Raw genomic sequence first — 14,777 nt, forward strand, 5'->3', positions numbered from 1 at the left:
ACTTAATGGCTGCTGTGGGCTAGAAGGCACCAAGCTGAACATTGGAGATACAGAAAAGAATAAAACCCCGTCTCTTCCCACCAAGTATTTGGGAGACAGACACAAAAATAAATAGCCACAGCATTATGTTAAGTGTCCTGTAACCCAGATGTGAACAGATATGAATCTCAGGGAAGAGAAGTCAGGGAAGGTTTCCCAGCAGAGGTACCATCTGAGCTGACACCTGAAGAATGAGTAGCAGTCCAGCAGGCTAAGAAAGGGGGGGGCCCGGGGTATTCCCCAGAACAGGAAGAGCAGGGGCAAAGGGGCGTGATGGCGCATTTGAGGGACTGAGCACAGGGGGTCTGTGAGGAAATGGCAGGAAAGAGGCTGGGAGGACAGAGCAGCCGCCGGGCACGAGGGGCCTTGTGTGCTGCCAGGCTGAGGAGTCTGAATGAGCCTGTAAGACATGGAGGGTCCTGGAAGGTCCTGGAAGGGAAAGCATTGAGGTGACGTGTTGGGTTTGGGGTTAGATCGGGGAGGAATGGCTAGGGGAGGACCCGGGCTGCAGGCAGAGACCTGCCCTTTGTTGAGGAGGTCATGAGACAGGCGGGTCAGGACTAGAGAGGCAGGACAGCTGGAGGAGAGCATGGCATCTTCGTCGTATTCAGGGAGAGGAAACAGGAAGGAAAGCCTTGAGTCTGGAGGCCTGGCCAGCCCCCAAGACACCACCCAAAGCAAGGGCTGGGTGTGATGAGGAGCAATCAGACTAAGACCTTCAGAGAACCTGACACTGAAGATTACAGTGCCGCAGTCTCCATATGTAATTCAAAACCCAGTAATCTGTAAAATAAAATTTTGTTTTTCAAAAGGACCCAAAACTTGCATGCCTGATGAGATGCAAAATAGCTTCTTTCTAGTCTCTTCTGGTCCTCTTACTTGTACCTTGCAGGGGTATAGAGTGCCCCTACTGTGCTGGGACTCTAGACACTGCTCAGTCTGTGCCCCGAATCCCCTAGCATGGTGTGTGTCCCACCGTCCGGTGAAAATGGCCAGTGCCAGGCCGTCCAGGCTGAACAGAAGGAGATTCCTTATTCCTTTGAATCAGAAGATTTTCCAGAGACTTGGAGTCCCAGAGACTAGCAATATTTAGATGCAGTCTGAAGCCCTGGGACTGATCAGGCCACGTGCAGGAACCGATCGTTAGCTTCCCAGGAGTTATGAGTCTGACTCCAGTCCAGCCTAGACCTGGAAGAAATTGTAAATCATACCTTGTGCTAGGAAAATTCAGCCTTAATAAGAGATACCTACTCTGTAGTCCTCTCCAAATGCAAAAACAGACATAATGACTAATAATTAAAATACCGATTATGATTCTTAAGTACTACGTGCCATGTATCTGCCGAGTATTTTTCATACATGGTTTTATATAATGTTCCCAATACACCAGCAGGGGAGCTGTTCACATCCCCATTTTGCAGATGAAGAAAACTTGAGGCTCAGGAGGCCAGGTAACTCGCCCAGGTTTCAGAACCAGGAAATAACAAAGCTAGACCTGGAACCCAGACTGAGCTCACCCCAAAGCCCACACAGTTTTCCTGCCCAGTGCCTAGAGGTGGTGCCTTGTCTCCATAAGCCCTCTGTACAGTCGTGGTCTAGCTTCGCTTTCTTCTGTTAGCACAGCCTTGCCTTTGTGGCTGTTTTCCAGCATCAGAGCTATCCCCAGCACTGCTCCTCTCTTCCGTTTGTTCTTCCTTGGCTATTGCTGCAAATTACAAACTAATCCTGCAATTCATTTATGTCTGTCTGCACTAGGGAGACTGCTGGGCTCCTGATAAGTGTCACATGAGCGTCCACAGAAGATGGTATGGACACTGGTTGGTGTCCAGTCAGGCCGAGGCCTTAGCCGTCAGTCCCCAGATGGGGGTGGGGCTGCTGTGGGGGAGGTGTTTGTGTGTCATTTTGTTCTGAAGTGTTTTTTAAAGTCAGAGTCTTCGTGTTTCTGGTCTGGATTTACCGGCCACCTCTGGTAAGCCTCACGGATAGTCTTAAGAAAACACTTACTGAGCACCTGGCATGGGCATGGCACTGGGCATCACGGGCTTTGGCAAGAGGCATTTGCATTCATAGTTGGGTGGGAGGGATCGTTAGGCCAAGCAGAGAGGTCAGAAACATTGGGCAACCATCACCCCAAATAAGGACATTGTCCCCATAAGACTTTTTTTACTTGGACCCAAGTTATGCATCTCCGGCTGCCTGTTAGGAAAGAAGAAAGTGCTCACCAACTGCCGTGTCCTTGTTTTCCAGTCACAGCCCAGCACACAAGTACTACTTGACCACAGACCCCACGAGCGGGGCTGTCTTCCTTTCGGACACCAACAGCCGGCGGGTCTTCAAGATCAAGTCCACCGTGGTGGTGAAGGACCTCGTCAAGAACTCCGAGGTGGTGGCGGGGACAGGTGACCAGTGCCTCCCCTTTGATGACACTCGCTGTGGGGATGGTGGAAAAGCCACGGAAGCCACACTGACCAACCCCAGGGGTAAGGCCTTGCTTTTAAACATTCCCAGTAACATTTATTGGGGTATTTTCCTTTTCCAAAAGACATATCTGTTTATTATTACAAAAAAGTGTTGGAAAACGCTAAGAACTCTACGGAGGAAAGTTTAAATTGTCATAATTCCACCTGCCAGAAATTTTTCCAGTTAACATTTCCTATCTTTCCCCCTAGGCTTTTTTCTAAGTGTTCTTGTGCATGTAATGCTCACCAGAAACAAACAAAATGAAATCACATTAAACAACCTGTTTTAGCAACCTACTTTTTTTCCTAAGTGATATATCGCAAATGTTTCCCCATGTCATTAAAGAGTCTTCGGTGTACTTGCTTTTAATAGCTATATATTATCCCAGCAAATGGATATCCCATTATTTAGTTATCAATACCCTCCTGCTGGATATTTATGCTACCTTTCATGCTATTGTTTGATAAAAACATGGCAGTGTATCATCTTTGCACATGTTCATGTGCTATAGGATGGGTTAACTCTAAGCTTCAATTCTGAGTGCTTCAAAAAGTTGGACCGCTTCATACCCACAATCACTTTCCATTCACTCATTCAGCAAGTATTTACTGAGCATGCAGTGCAATGTACTTGCATAAATAAGTTCATTGTAGCAGAAAAATAAGACTTGAATGTGAATCTCTCAGATGGGAAAGGGGGAGAAGTGCTCCCTGAGACGCAAGGAAAAAGAGCTGTGCATGGGAGTCCAGAGCCAAGGGAGGTCCCTGTATCCAAGAGACTGAGAAAGCTTTTTCGAGGAGATGCCATCATTGTCAACAGACACCCATCAGTGTATGTTTACCATGTTACAGACCCTAAAGCCAATGACCTATAGTGTCTAAGCCACATGGCCCTTAACAATAAAATAGGAGTAATAGTCTTCTGTGTCCACCTCCTGGGATTGTTCTGAGGGTCAAAATTAATATATTTCATATGATGTCCTATAAAAATGTCATGAGTGATAGTTTTTTTTTAAATAGTGCCAGATTTCAGGGCGTGGTTTTGAATGAAAGCTGTAGGTTTTCAAATGAAAGCTGACTTACTCCTCCAAAAAGCCACAGTGCACTTCACACTCAGGAGTCCTGTATTTAAATTCACACATTGCCACCTAATAGCTGTGTGACTTTGGGTGAGTTGCTTAACCTCTCTGAGCCCCATCTGCCTCCTCTATGAAATAGAAATACACTGTACAGTTGTAGTACAGATTAACTATTACCAGGAATGTAAATACTTGCTTAGGACAGTAGTACCAGGCACGTGATAAACATCCCATAAATGAGTAGTTCGTATTATAATTGTTATATTGTATGTGCAGCATACAATGTATCATATTATTTAATAGCATATGTCTCTACCTCATATGTGAAGTGGTCAGCTGGTGACTCCACGGGGTAAATATTGTGACATCTGTGGTTAATCCCCTTCCTAATCGTGATTTCCTAATACTGAAAGAGTAGCCTGGAGTGGAAAGAACACTGGGCTTGCACTTAGGGACCCTGCATTACAATTTTGCTCTGCCACTCCCGGCTCTTGTGTCCTCCTTCTCTGGGCCTCAGGTTTCCCGTTAGTAAATGTAAGGATTGGGCAGATGGTCCCCGAGAGCCCTTTTGGTCGCAACCTTCTGTTCTCTTAGAATTAAAACAGTTTTTTCTGAGAATTTTTATTTTCTCAAAATCTTTTCTCAGTTGCTCTCCACATGTGTGTTCTCCACCCTCCCCTCACAAACACATACACACGCATAGATGCAGTGACAGTGAAGTCTCCCCAAAGCCTGTAATTAACCCAGATAGAAATGACAAGGGTACCACAATGTGCAGACACTGTGCGGCAGGGAGGAGAAAAGATGTCCATCTATATAGCACAGTAAAAGGAGAACAAAATGAAGTAATTAATCAGGGGACAGACTGCTTCTATTAGCCTGTGCAGCCAACTTTGTAAACAAGAAACCCAATTGATCCTGTAGCACTCATCCGTCCTAGCAGATGGAAGAGAAAGACTGAGCATAGCCAGGCAGACAAGAAAGCTCCTGTCTCGGTGCTTAAAGAATATAATTAATTTACGTTCTAGGTAGGGACAGAATAAAGGCTTCTTCCCCCGCTCTGAGGCTGCCGGGTCCTCCGTGTGAAATCAGTCTCCAGCCCTGAACAGCCTGAGGAGGGGGCAGGAAGAACCACAGCTCCCATGGGTGTTCACACTCAGAGGCCCTTAGGTGTCTTAACTCCACCCTCCTGACCGGTCATAGACACGTGGGCCCTGAGAGCAAGCACAAAGTGGGTTCCACGTTCTCATAATTATAAGTCCTTAATAATTATTGAGGGCTAACTATTACAGGTCAGACATTATTGTCCACATTTTATCCATGGAGAAACTGAGGCTTGGAAGTAAAGTGATTCCCCTGAGGTTGTGCAACTGGAAAGCTTTATACTTCAAGTGTCTCCACCTCTGTGCAGCTTTTTCTGATCCTTCTTTCAGTTCCTGCCCCAGAGAAAACTGAACAGAATGAAACTGACCTGAATCTCCTTTATTTTCCCGTGAACCTTCCCGGCTTCTGTCACTCCCTGGGTCCATTCTCATTCCCAGCCCTCCCCATCTAGAATGTGTGCTCCTCAGGGGCACATCCTGTCTGCCTCTCAGCCCCAGGACCCCTGAGCAGTTCACATTTTGAGGGGGCATGTCTACCTGTCGTGATTCTCGACTTGGGGTATCAATATCACCCATGAGTGTTTTTAAAACAAGACTTGGTCCCGGTCCCAGCCACCCTATGAACTAATATTTCCAGGAGTGAGACCAAGCAGGTATCTATCAAAAAAAAAAAATCTTCAGGTGATTCTGATACATATCACTGGTTAAGAAGTACTGATTTGGGCTTCCCTGGTGGCGCAGTGGTTGAGAGTCCGCCTGCCGATGCAGGGGACACGGGTTCGTGCCCCGGTCCGGGAAGATCCCACATGCCGCGGAGCGGCTGGGCCCGTGAGCCATGGCCACTGAGCCTGCGCGTACGGAGCCTGTACTCCGCAGCGGGAGAGGCCACAACAGTGAGAGGCCCACATACCGAAAAAAAAAAAAAAAAGATTTACTAGAGTGGTCCTCAACCTTTGATTTGTATCATTATTACCCAAAGTGCTTGTCAGAAATACAGATAGATGCTCAGGCTCCACCTGAGATTCTCTGAACCAGGTACCTAGGGGGTGCATTTTAGCAAGCTCCCAGGTGATTGTCACACACATCCAAAAGTGAGAAATATAGATCTAGAACAATCCCTTCCTTTCACAGCTGAGAAAACAAATGCAGGGACATCCAGTGACTTGCCTGAGGTCACACAGCTGGCTGGGGAGAGTCAACAGGTGGGACGGTCTAGCAAATGGAGGAAGTGATGTTGAATAATAATTATGACTTCTCCTTTCAGTGTGCCTTTTTTTAGAAATTAAATTCACCAATTTTCCCTACACAAATCCAAAGGATTGTTTTTTTAGGCTCTATAATTCTGAAATAACCAATGAAACTAAAATAGTAATAGGAAACTCCCTGGAGGTCCAGTGGAAAGGACTCCACACTTCCACTGCAGTGGGCCCAGGTTCCATCACTGGTCAGGCAACTGAGATCCTGCAAGCCGCGTGGCACGGCCAAAAAATAAATAAATAAAAGATAATAAAATAGTAATAGACTAGAAAAATGTGAAGGATGATTATCTTGGAAGAAAAGAAAAATTGTTGCCAAAAAGGGATTTGATTATTATAATTACAAGTCTTCAGAAGTAGGTTAATTTAAATAATCCACAGTTTTGACATTGAAAAAGTTCCTCCTTGCCACTACCTCTAGCGCTTAACAAACTCCCAGAAGTTATGAGTCCAGGTTGTAGTGCCTGGCTGAGACGATAGGTGAAATTCTCCAGAGGCAGCAAGGTGGAAGGACCAGAGGGCTGGAGAATCTGAGCACCTGGGTTCTAATCTCTGCTTCGTACAAGCCTCTGGGCAGCTGTCTTCTCGTCTTCAGAAAGGGCATGAATGTTGTTGGAAGAAGCTAATCAAATCATAAAGGGGAGGTGCTCTGTCCACCCGCAGGTTTGCACGAGTATGTGTGTTGTTACCACCTCGAAGGCTGAATCCCCTGTTTTGGCTTCTCTACCCCAGGCATCACGGTGGACAAGTCCGGGCTGATCTACTTTGTGGATGGCACCATGATCAGACGCATTGATCAGAATGGGGTCATCTCCACTCTGCTGGGCTCCAACGATCTTACCTCAGCCCGGCCCCTGAGCTGTGATTCTGTCATGGATATTTCTCAGGTAAAAGGAGAAAGCTTCGTCTGCTAGAGCCCTGGGTCTACACACTCATCCTCTCGCCGGCCCCCAGCCAGCCTGCTGGCCGTTCATCTTTATATTGCACAAGGCTGTAAGCACACTCTTGGTGAAGTGCACTAAGGACACGCAGATGGTTAGGGCACGGCGCGGTGCTCTGGAAGTTCACCATCAGAGGTGACAAGTGGGTGACAGAAGGAGGCTCGGGGGGCAGTGAAGAAATTTGCCTCAGGAAGCCTCGAAGGCAGCAGAGCCTCACACAGTGTGAATTTAAATCCATAACCTTCTGAATTCCCACTTTGGAAGCACTTACAGATACTTGAACATTGTCTGTTCTCTTTCTAGACTGTAAGCTACATGAGGACAGGAATTCTGTCCATCTTTTCCTCTACTGTAACCAGGGTACCTGGTATGCACAGGAGCACAGCCAATATTTGTTGGTTGATTAGTTGGTTGATTGACTGATTGAATCCCAGCTTTGCCATTCACTAGCTGTGTAACTTTAGACACGTTGCTGAGGTCCTTTGAGCCTCACTTTTCGTATCTGTAAAATGGAAGTAATTGGCATTGGCCTGGCAGGATTGCCTTAAGAATATGTGAAACGGTGTACGCAGGCCTCCTAGCACTGCTTGACACTCTGGAGGTGACCGATAAACAGAAATTCTAGTCCTGCTTTCACAAAGGAGGTGACATTTGTGCCAGGTTTTGAAGGTTGAATAGGAGTTTGTTGGAAGAAAGGAGACATTTCGCACAAGGAAACAGCATGTGCAAAGGTACAAAGATGTTAATGGGCCTGGAACGTTCAAGGAACATTGGAAAATTGGACACTGAGCATTGGGTTCTTGGAAGGAAGTACCAGGAGTTGCAACTGGAGGCATGCTTTGGGGCCAGTTAGGGAAGGACCTACCTTACCATACCAGAGTTTGGACCTTAGCAGGTGGGTGCTAGGATCCCGGTGTAGACCCAAGAAAGACACAAGGTTCTGGCTGTTCAGCGTGTCCCTGGTTTGTCCTGCAGTGACTTGACAAGGGGTGTGTCCTTTATTGCTAGATCCTTTAGCAGGACTTGGCTGGTGCCGAATCAGTGAACATCCATCTTGCCAACATTGGCAAAACCAAGGAAATAAGGAGGCTCGAATCACATTAGAGTTTGAGTTGGTGTCAGCAGTGGGCACACTTAGCTTTTTCAACCCCCTCGCTTCTAGGGGAGCCTGCACACGGGCCCTTTGCCACTGACCGCAGACCTGCTCCCTCTACTCAGCGGGCGGCGGCTGGGAGACCTCTCTGGTCATGCCTGTCCCTACTACCGATGTGTGTCGCAGAGCCCCTTCCCCAGAACTCAGTGCTGCTGCCGACGGCCCAGCAGCCATGTCTCTTCCCTGTCAGATGCTGGTGTGCACCAGCTAATATAATCATTATGCTCCAGTGTGGAATCTGTTCTCTGCCACCTGTCTTTCCAGTATGGCAGGCCTCCCCTTGCTGGCTTGAGAGTTTCCCTCTCCAGTCTGTAAGCAACCATGATTTATCCATCAGGAAGCTGCCACGGCCTGAAGATGTGCGTCCAAGTATTTTCAGTTCTCAAAATGGGCCCTCCACCAGCCAGCAGAGGGTGCTGAAAATTTTCAATCCACACATTGGAAAATTGTTTAACTTTAGCTAGAAGTACTGCCAAGCAGCCCGATCAAAGGCTTGCAAGACAACGGGCATAGAGTGGAGGGGGGAAAAAACCCACACTTAAATTCAGAAATCCTGGACTGAAATCTCTATGGCCCTGGTCCTCAACACCCTCCTCTGAATCTAAGCATGGGATCCTTTTTACCAAACTCTCCAACACAGGCATAACCTCTTATACACATGTACGGGAAGGGGGCCTGGCTTTCATTCTCAGAGATTCCTCTGTCACAAACACGCAGCTGCTTTACTGTGCCCTGTGGAGCAGGGAGGTAAGGCAGAGAGATAAGAGCACAGCTCACGCAAGAGTGCAGAGGGGAAAACCAAGGAACTCTCTGGGAGGAGACGAAGACCAGGCCAGAGGAGAAACTAGAGGGAGGCAGGGAGTAGAGAAGGAACAGAAGATGCTGCAGCCTGTGCAAAACGGGATTAGTGCTCAACTCTGCAGCCTGTGGCCACCACAGACACAGAGTATAACTCTGTCCGTAGAGTCCAAGATGACTTCCTGAGAATTTAGTATGTGCCGGGCACTGTTAGAAATGGGGATACAGAAAGGTTACGACTTCACTTTTCTTGTTTAGCTGTCACCATAATCTGTCAAGGTAGGTATTACGTACCCCATTTTATAGATGAGGAAACTGAAACTCGGTGAAAGAAAATGTGGTTATAAACGCAGAGCCCTGTGCTAGGTTCCCTCAGGGGTATGGAAATGAAATTTTTTTATGACATCATGTAAAACACTTTGAACTTCTTTCCCCATATGTAGAAGGTGGTAATAAATATTTCATAAGAGCCTAGCACAGTGTCTGGCAGCTAATAATAGGCTGTAAATATTCATTCTCTTTATAATTTACCAAGAATTTCCTTGTGAGTTGTCTCGTTTGATCCTCACAACTACTCTTATGTAATATTTATTACCACCTTCTACATATGGGGAAAGAAGTTCAAAGTGTTTATGTAACTTGAGGAAGATCACACCTGTGGACACTGGCGGACTGAGCTAGGAAGTGTGCTGTCCTGACCCCAAATCCCTCGCTCTCTCTATGCCATTCACCAGTCAGTCATTCGTTCACCCATTTGACAATCCATTTTTGCAAGTAACTCTGCAACAAGGTAGTCAGCTCAGAGGGCTTTAACAAAGGCACAGAATGCTCTGGAGGATGGGGCAAGGGAGCTCCAGTCCGTCTCAGGACGATAGAATGTGGGAGCTGGAGGGACCTCAGAAATTGCAAACTCTCATCCCTCCATTCTGGTGATGGGAAATGAAGCCTCCACAGGATCATCGCTAACAGGGAGGTAAAATCAAAGAGTCATAGGTACTTGGTCCAGAATCATCATGCAGGCACTGTGACTCCAAGGGCACGGCTCCTTCTTTCCCAGGTGCCTGTGTGCACATGGGCGTGCAGGAGGGAGCAGGAAGGGCTTGCTCTTCCCTCCTCCCCTCCTTCCTTTCCCTCTCCCTCCCCTGGCACCTCCGCCCCCCTCCCCACCCACCCATCAGGGCGCCATCGTCTTTTGACCATAATGACAGGCGGAGGTCTCAGCAAGTATGTCCCCAAGGTGCCACAGGACCAGAGGGCATAAGAGATTTAGCAGCCAGTGTTGACAAGAAATGGGCTTCAGGAAACTGAAAATTCCCCTGTCACTTTCAGGTGAACTGCGTTCTTGATGCAGCCGAAGGCACTGGAGATGCTGTACTCCAGAGACCACTGGGAAGGGCGAGGGAGGCAGCCCGGCTGCGGGGTGGGGCTCTGGGCTTCGGGACGGGCCACTGACTGCCTCGGGGGGGCCCCTGCCCTGGGGAGCAGAGGGACCCAGGCTGGGGTGAGGGAGCAAGCAGACTTGGAACAACAGCCTTGGGCCGGGGCCTACGCCATTCTGAGAATGGCCCTGAGCTGAAGGGGCAGATAGATGAAGGTGGCCACATCTCATATGTATATTATCTCTGGAGCTTCTTTTTACATTAGTAAACTACCACATGCACATTGCAGAAAATATAAAACATTTAAAATGACATAGAAGAAAGTTAAAACTACCTCTCATCCAGATAACGGTTAACATTTTGATATATACCCCTCAAGCTTTTACTCTCCCTTCTCTCCATAATCTATCTAATTTATTGTATTTTTTTCCCCAATTGGGATCAAACTGTGCTTACAGTTCTGCAGACTGTTCTTTCCACTTAATACATAGCAAACATCTTCCCATGTCATTAAATATTCATCTATAACATCACTTTGAACTGCTGCACAGAGTATTCTAACTTAAATGTATGAACTAAATGTACTATAATTTATTTGGCCAATTCTCTGTCATTGGGCATCTGGGTTGGTTCCAGTTTTTTACCATTATTAAAAATGGCTGTGATGAGCACCTCTGTAGACAGGGGTGTACAAGAGTGAATTTCTGGAAGCGAAATTGCTTATCCAAAGGTTTATACTTGCTTAAATAAGCCCCAAATTGGACTGAATGTCATGGACTAGAAGGGGGTTCGGGAACCTAAGGCAATGAGCCCCCAGGGGTGGGGTAGAAAACTCAGCTGGAGGGAGCAGCTGGCAGCCCATGTGCACTATGGCTGGATCTCGTGGGGAACACAATTGGCAAAGGGCTTCCCTTAGTGCCAGCACCTCGCAGGGTGATGTACCCAACGTCCCAGCCTCCACGGCCACCCAGGCAAGAAACAAAGCATCCTTGCCTCAGACCTGCTGGTTGCAATCCCCTGCCTGCCCACCTGTGATCCCTGCCAGCTTCCTGACCTGGCTCAGTCAGAGGAGGCTCAGACACGGGGCCCAGGACCTCTGAACCCCTCACTCCCGTAGCCGCTGTTGTTGACCTCTCCCAGGTGGACCTGTTCTCTGAGGTGCTAGAAACCATTATCGAGAGCAAGGTTTCACCAACTTCAGTGTGTACAGGAGCCTCCCAGGGATTTTGCTGAAATGCAGATTCGGATTCAGTAGGTTTCAGGTGAGGCCTGCCATTCTGCTTTTCTGACCAACTCTCAGGTGACGCCAACGCTGCCAGTCCAGCGATCACCCTTGAAGGAGAAAGATCCAGTTATGATTTCCAGCCCCACGTTAGAATCAGCCAGGAAGCTCTCATGCCTCTGCCCGAGCCCCACGCCCAGGGATCTGATTTAATTGATCAGAGGTGGAATTTGAGCACCAGTGCTTTCTTAAATCACCATCAGTAATCTGAATGTGTGGCCAGGTTTGAGAATCACAGGTCTGGAACTATGTCAGACAAGAGCCAGTGCTACTTTCTCTTTACATCCCCAGCACCTAGCCGTGTATTAATCCATGAACTCAAAGAATTGAGAAATCATCCTTCATGCGTGTGGCAACAATGCATGAAGCATCTTTCTTACTCCTACTTCAGCCTCCAGACTCCATCTGCCTTCCCCTCCCGCCTCTGCAACATTAGCTGCCATTATCTGAGCGCTTATGGAGGGTCAGACTCTCTGCGCCACCGTCATTCCTGTTTTACAGATACGAATATTGAGGCTCAGTGAGGTAAAGTAACTTGCCCACGGTCGCAAGTAGGGGGACTAGGGTCTGAACCCAGGCCTGTCTGACTCCAAAGTCTCTCCTCTCGCCTGCTTTTTTGGTTTATTTGTTATCCCCTTCTTTGTGTTTTTGTCAGTCGAACGTAGACCACCAGATGTCTCCGTGAGGGCTCTTGCATGCTTTCTGTCTGCTCGGGGGCTGATATCCATGGTGGATGACAGGCTGCTGCGGGGATCAGGCAGGACTGCCATGTGCTGGCACTTGGGACATTGTTATGGGCTCTAAGGGGTGTGGGATGATCAGTGGTGGGCACCTGGCCAGGCATTTGAGTGTCTGTCTCTCCATTGTCAGGTTCGCCTGGAGTGGCCCACAGACTTAGCCACCAACCCGATGGACAACTCCCTCTATGTCCTGGACAACAACGTAGTCCTGCAGATCTCTGAAAACCACCAGGTTCGCATTGTCGCCGGGAGGCCCATGCACTGCCAGGTGCCCGGCATCGACCACTTCCTGCTGAGCAAGGTGGCCATCCACGCAACCCTGGAGTCGGCCACTGCCTTGGCTGTCTCTCACAATGGGGTCCTGTATATCGCTGAGACCGACGAGAAGAAGATCAACCGCATCAGGCAGGTCACCACCAGCGGAGAGATCTCACTGGTTGCCGGGGCCCCCAGTGGCTGTGACTGTAAAAATGATGCCAACTGTGATTGTTTCTCTGGAGACGATGGCTATGCCAAGGATGCAAAGCTGAACACCCCGTCTTCCTTGGCTGTCTGTGCTGACGGGGAGCTCTATGTGGCTGACCTTGGGAATATCCGAATCCGGTTTATCAGGAAGAACAAGCCTTTCCTCAACACCCAGAACATGTATGAGCTGTCCTCCCCAGTCGACCAGGAGCTCTACCTGTTTGATACCAGCGGCAAGCATCTGTACACCCAGAGCCTACCCACAGGAGATTACCTGTACAACTTTACCTACACTGGGGATGGCGACATCACGCTCATCACAGACAGCAACGGCAACATGGTAAACGTCCGCAGAGACTCTACAGGGATGCCCCTCTGGCTGGTGGTCCCAGATGGCCAGGTGTACTGGGTGACCATGGGCACCAACAGTGCACTCAAGAGCGTGACCACACAAGGACACGAGTTGGCCATGATGACGTACCACAGCAACTCTGGCCTTCTGGCAACCAAAAGCAATGAAAATGGATGGACCACATTTTACGAGTAAGTACCAAGACCAGGCTGTGTGATGGTTTTGTTTCATGGATGCATTGTAGGATTAGAGGTGAACTGATGAAGTGTTAATTTGTGGATGTGTTTTATTTTAATTCACTTGGGATGCAAACCATGACCTATTATATGTTCTGCATGTTAATAACCCAGATGGTTACTCCTAGGAAGGAACATGGTGTAGTGGAAAAGGCGTGAGCTATTTGGAGTCAGAGGAGTTGGGCTTGAATCCAGCTCCACGATGATCTTAATCGCTCTAGGGCTCAGTTTCCACCTCTGTAAAATGGAAACAGAGGATACCTGCCCAACATACTACAGGGAGGTGATGTAGATGAAAAGTATCAGTACTTGGTTAAGTGCTAGCATCTTCATATGACCACTGTCCAGAAATGTGGCAATGGGAGAAAGAACAGTTCCATGTGGAAGAACTGTCCATGTAATCAAAGCCCACATCTTTAAGTTTCAAAAACTTTCTTTCGGGCTTCCCTGGTGGCGCCGTGGTTGAGAGTCCGCCTGCCGATGCAGGGGACACGGGTTCGTGCCCCTGTCTGGGAAGATCCCACATGCCACGGAGCGGCTGGGCCTGTGAGCCATGGCCGCTGAGCCTGAGCGTCCGGAGCCTGTGCTCCGCAACGGGAGAGGCCACAGCGGTGAGAGGCCCGCGTACCGCAAAAAAAAAAAAAAAAAAATTCTTTCACTTTTACCATTTTGGATGGAGTTTATGAAGTGCATTACATGCCTCCCTTCTCAAACACATTATACAGACATAATGAAATCTTTCTTTTATGAGTCAGGGTCATTAATAGGAAACAACAACAATGCATTTGATGCTGCTGTTTGAAGATGGTTGCCAGGAAGTGAAGAAGTGAAGCTATAGAACCCTTCATCCCTGCCCGAAGTGATTCTACGCTGTTCTCTCATTAGCTCCTGTGCCTAATCCACAGATTTACCACCTCCTCCCTCAGGGTGGCGCTATCGTGTCACTGTTGGTTTCAGTCGTGGGACTGACTTCAGTAGCTCACTTCCCTTCTCTTCATCGGGGTAGGGCTTCTTAACTGGTGTAGTCATAGAACCAGACATTCAGCTTATTATAATCCTCGCCAAAATTAAATATATAGATACACGGTGTTCCTCTATGAGGTATTTTAATGAATGGACTTTGTAACATCTGTTCTACTTGGATTTCTTTGGCATCTTTTTGAGGTCTTAGCCATGTTCCACACAACTGAGACTGGCAAATACACGACCCTTAGATAAGTACGTGGAAGATGGGGAAGGAACTAGCCTTGCTGCCCGTCACTGATGGGCTAGGAACTGCATTATTGCATTCAGTCCTCACAACAGCTCTGGAAGATGGGTGACAGTATCTGTTTTACAGAAACAGAAACTGAGGCTCCGAGAGGCTCGTTTGTTCACTGTTCTGTAGTGAGAACACAGCAGAACAGGGATCACCACCCAAGTCTGTCTGATGCCAGAGCTCATGTGCTTTCAGCTCTGCCCTGCTGCCCCTTGGCTGAGTTTGTTAATCCCAAAT

At 48.0% G+C, this 14,777-nt stretch overlaps 1 protein-coding gene across 1 annotated transcript in view; it reads left to right on the top strand.

Moving 5' to 3' along the window:
- Positions 1 to 14,777, top strand: part of TENM4 (teneurin transmembrane protein 4) — a 739,181-nt gene that overhangs the window by 682,140 nt on the left and 42,264 nt on the right. Inside the window, exons 26-28 of the mRNA XM_073808362.1 lie at positions 2,287 to 2,519; positions 6,669 to 6,823; positions 12,360 to 13,237. Of these exons, the coding sequence (XP_073664463.1) occupies positions 2,287 to 2,519; positions 6,669 to 6,823; positions 12,360 to 13,237 (1,266 nt within the window). The remainder of the gene's footprint in view (positions 1 to 2,286; positions 2,520 to 6,668; positions 6,824 to 12,359; positions 13,238 to 14,777) is intronic.

Source organism: Tursiops truncatus, chromosome 8 (assembly GCF_011762595.2).
Source record: "Tursiops truncatus isolate mTurTru1 chromosome 8, mTurTru1.mat.Y, whole genome shotgun sequence".
In the NCBI taxonomy this organism is placed as follows: domain Eukaryota; kingdom Metazoa; phylum Chordata; class Mammalia; order Artiodactyla; family Delphinidae; genus Tursiops; species Tursiops truncatus.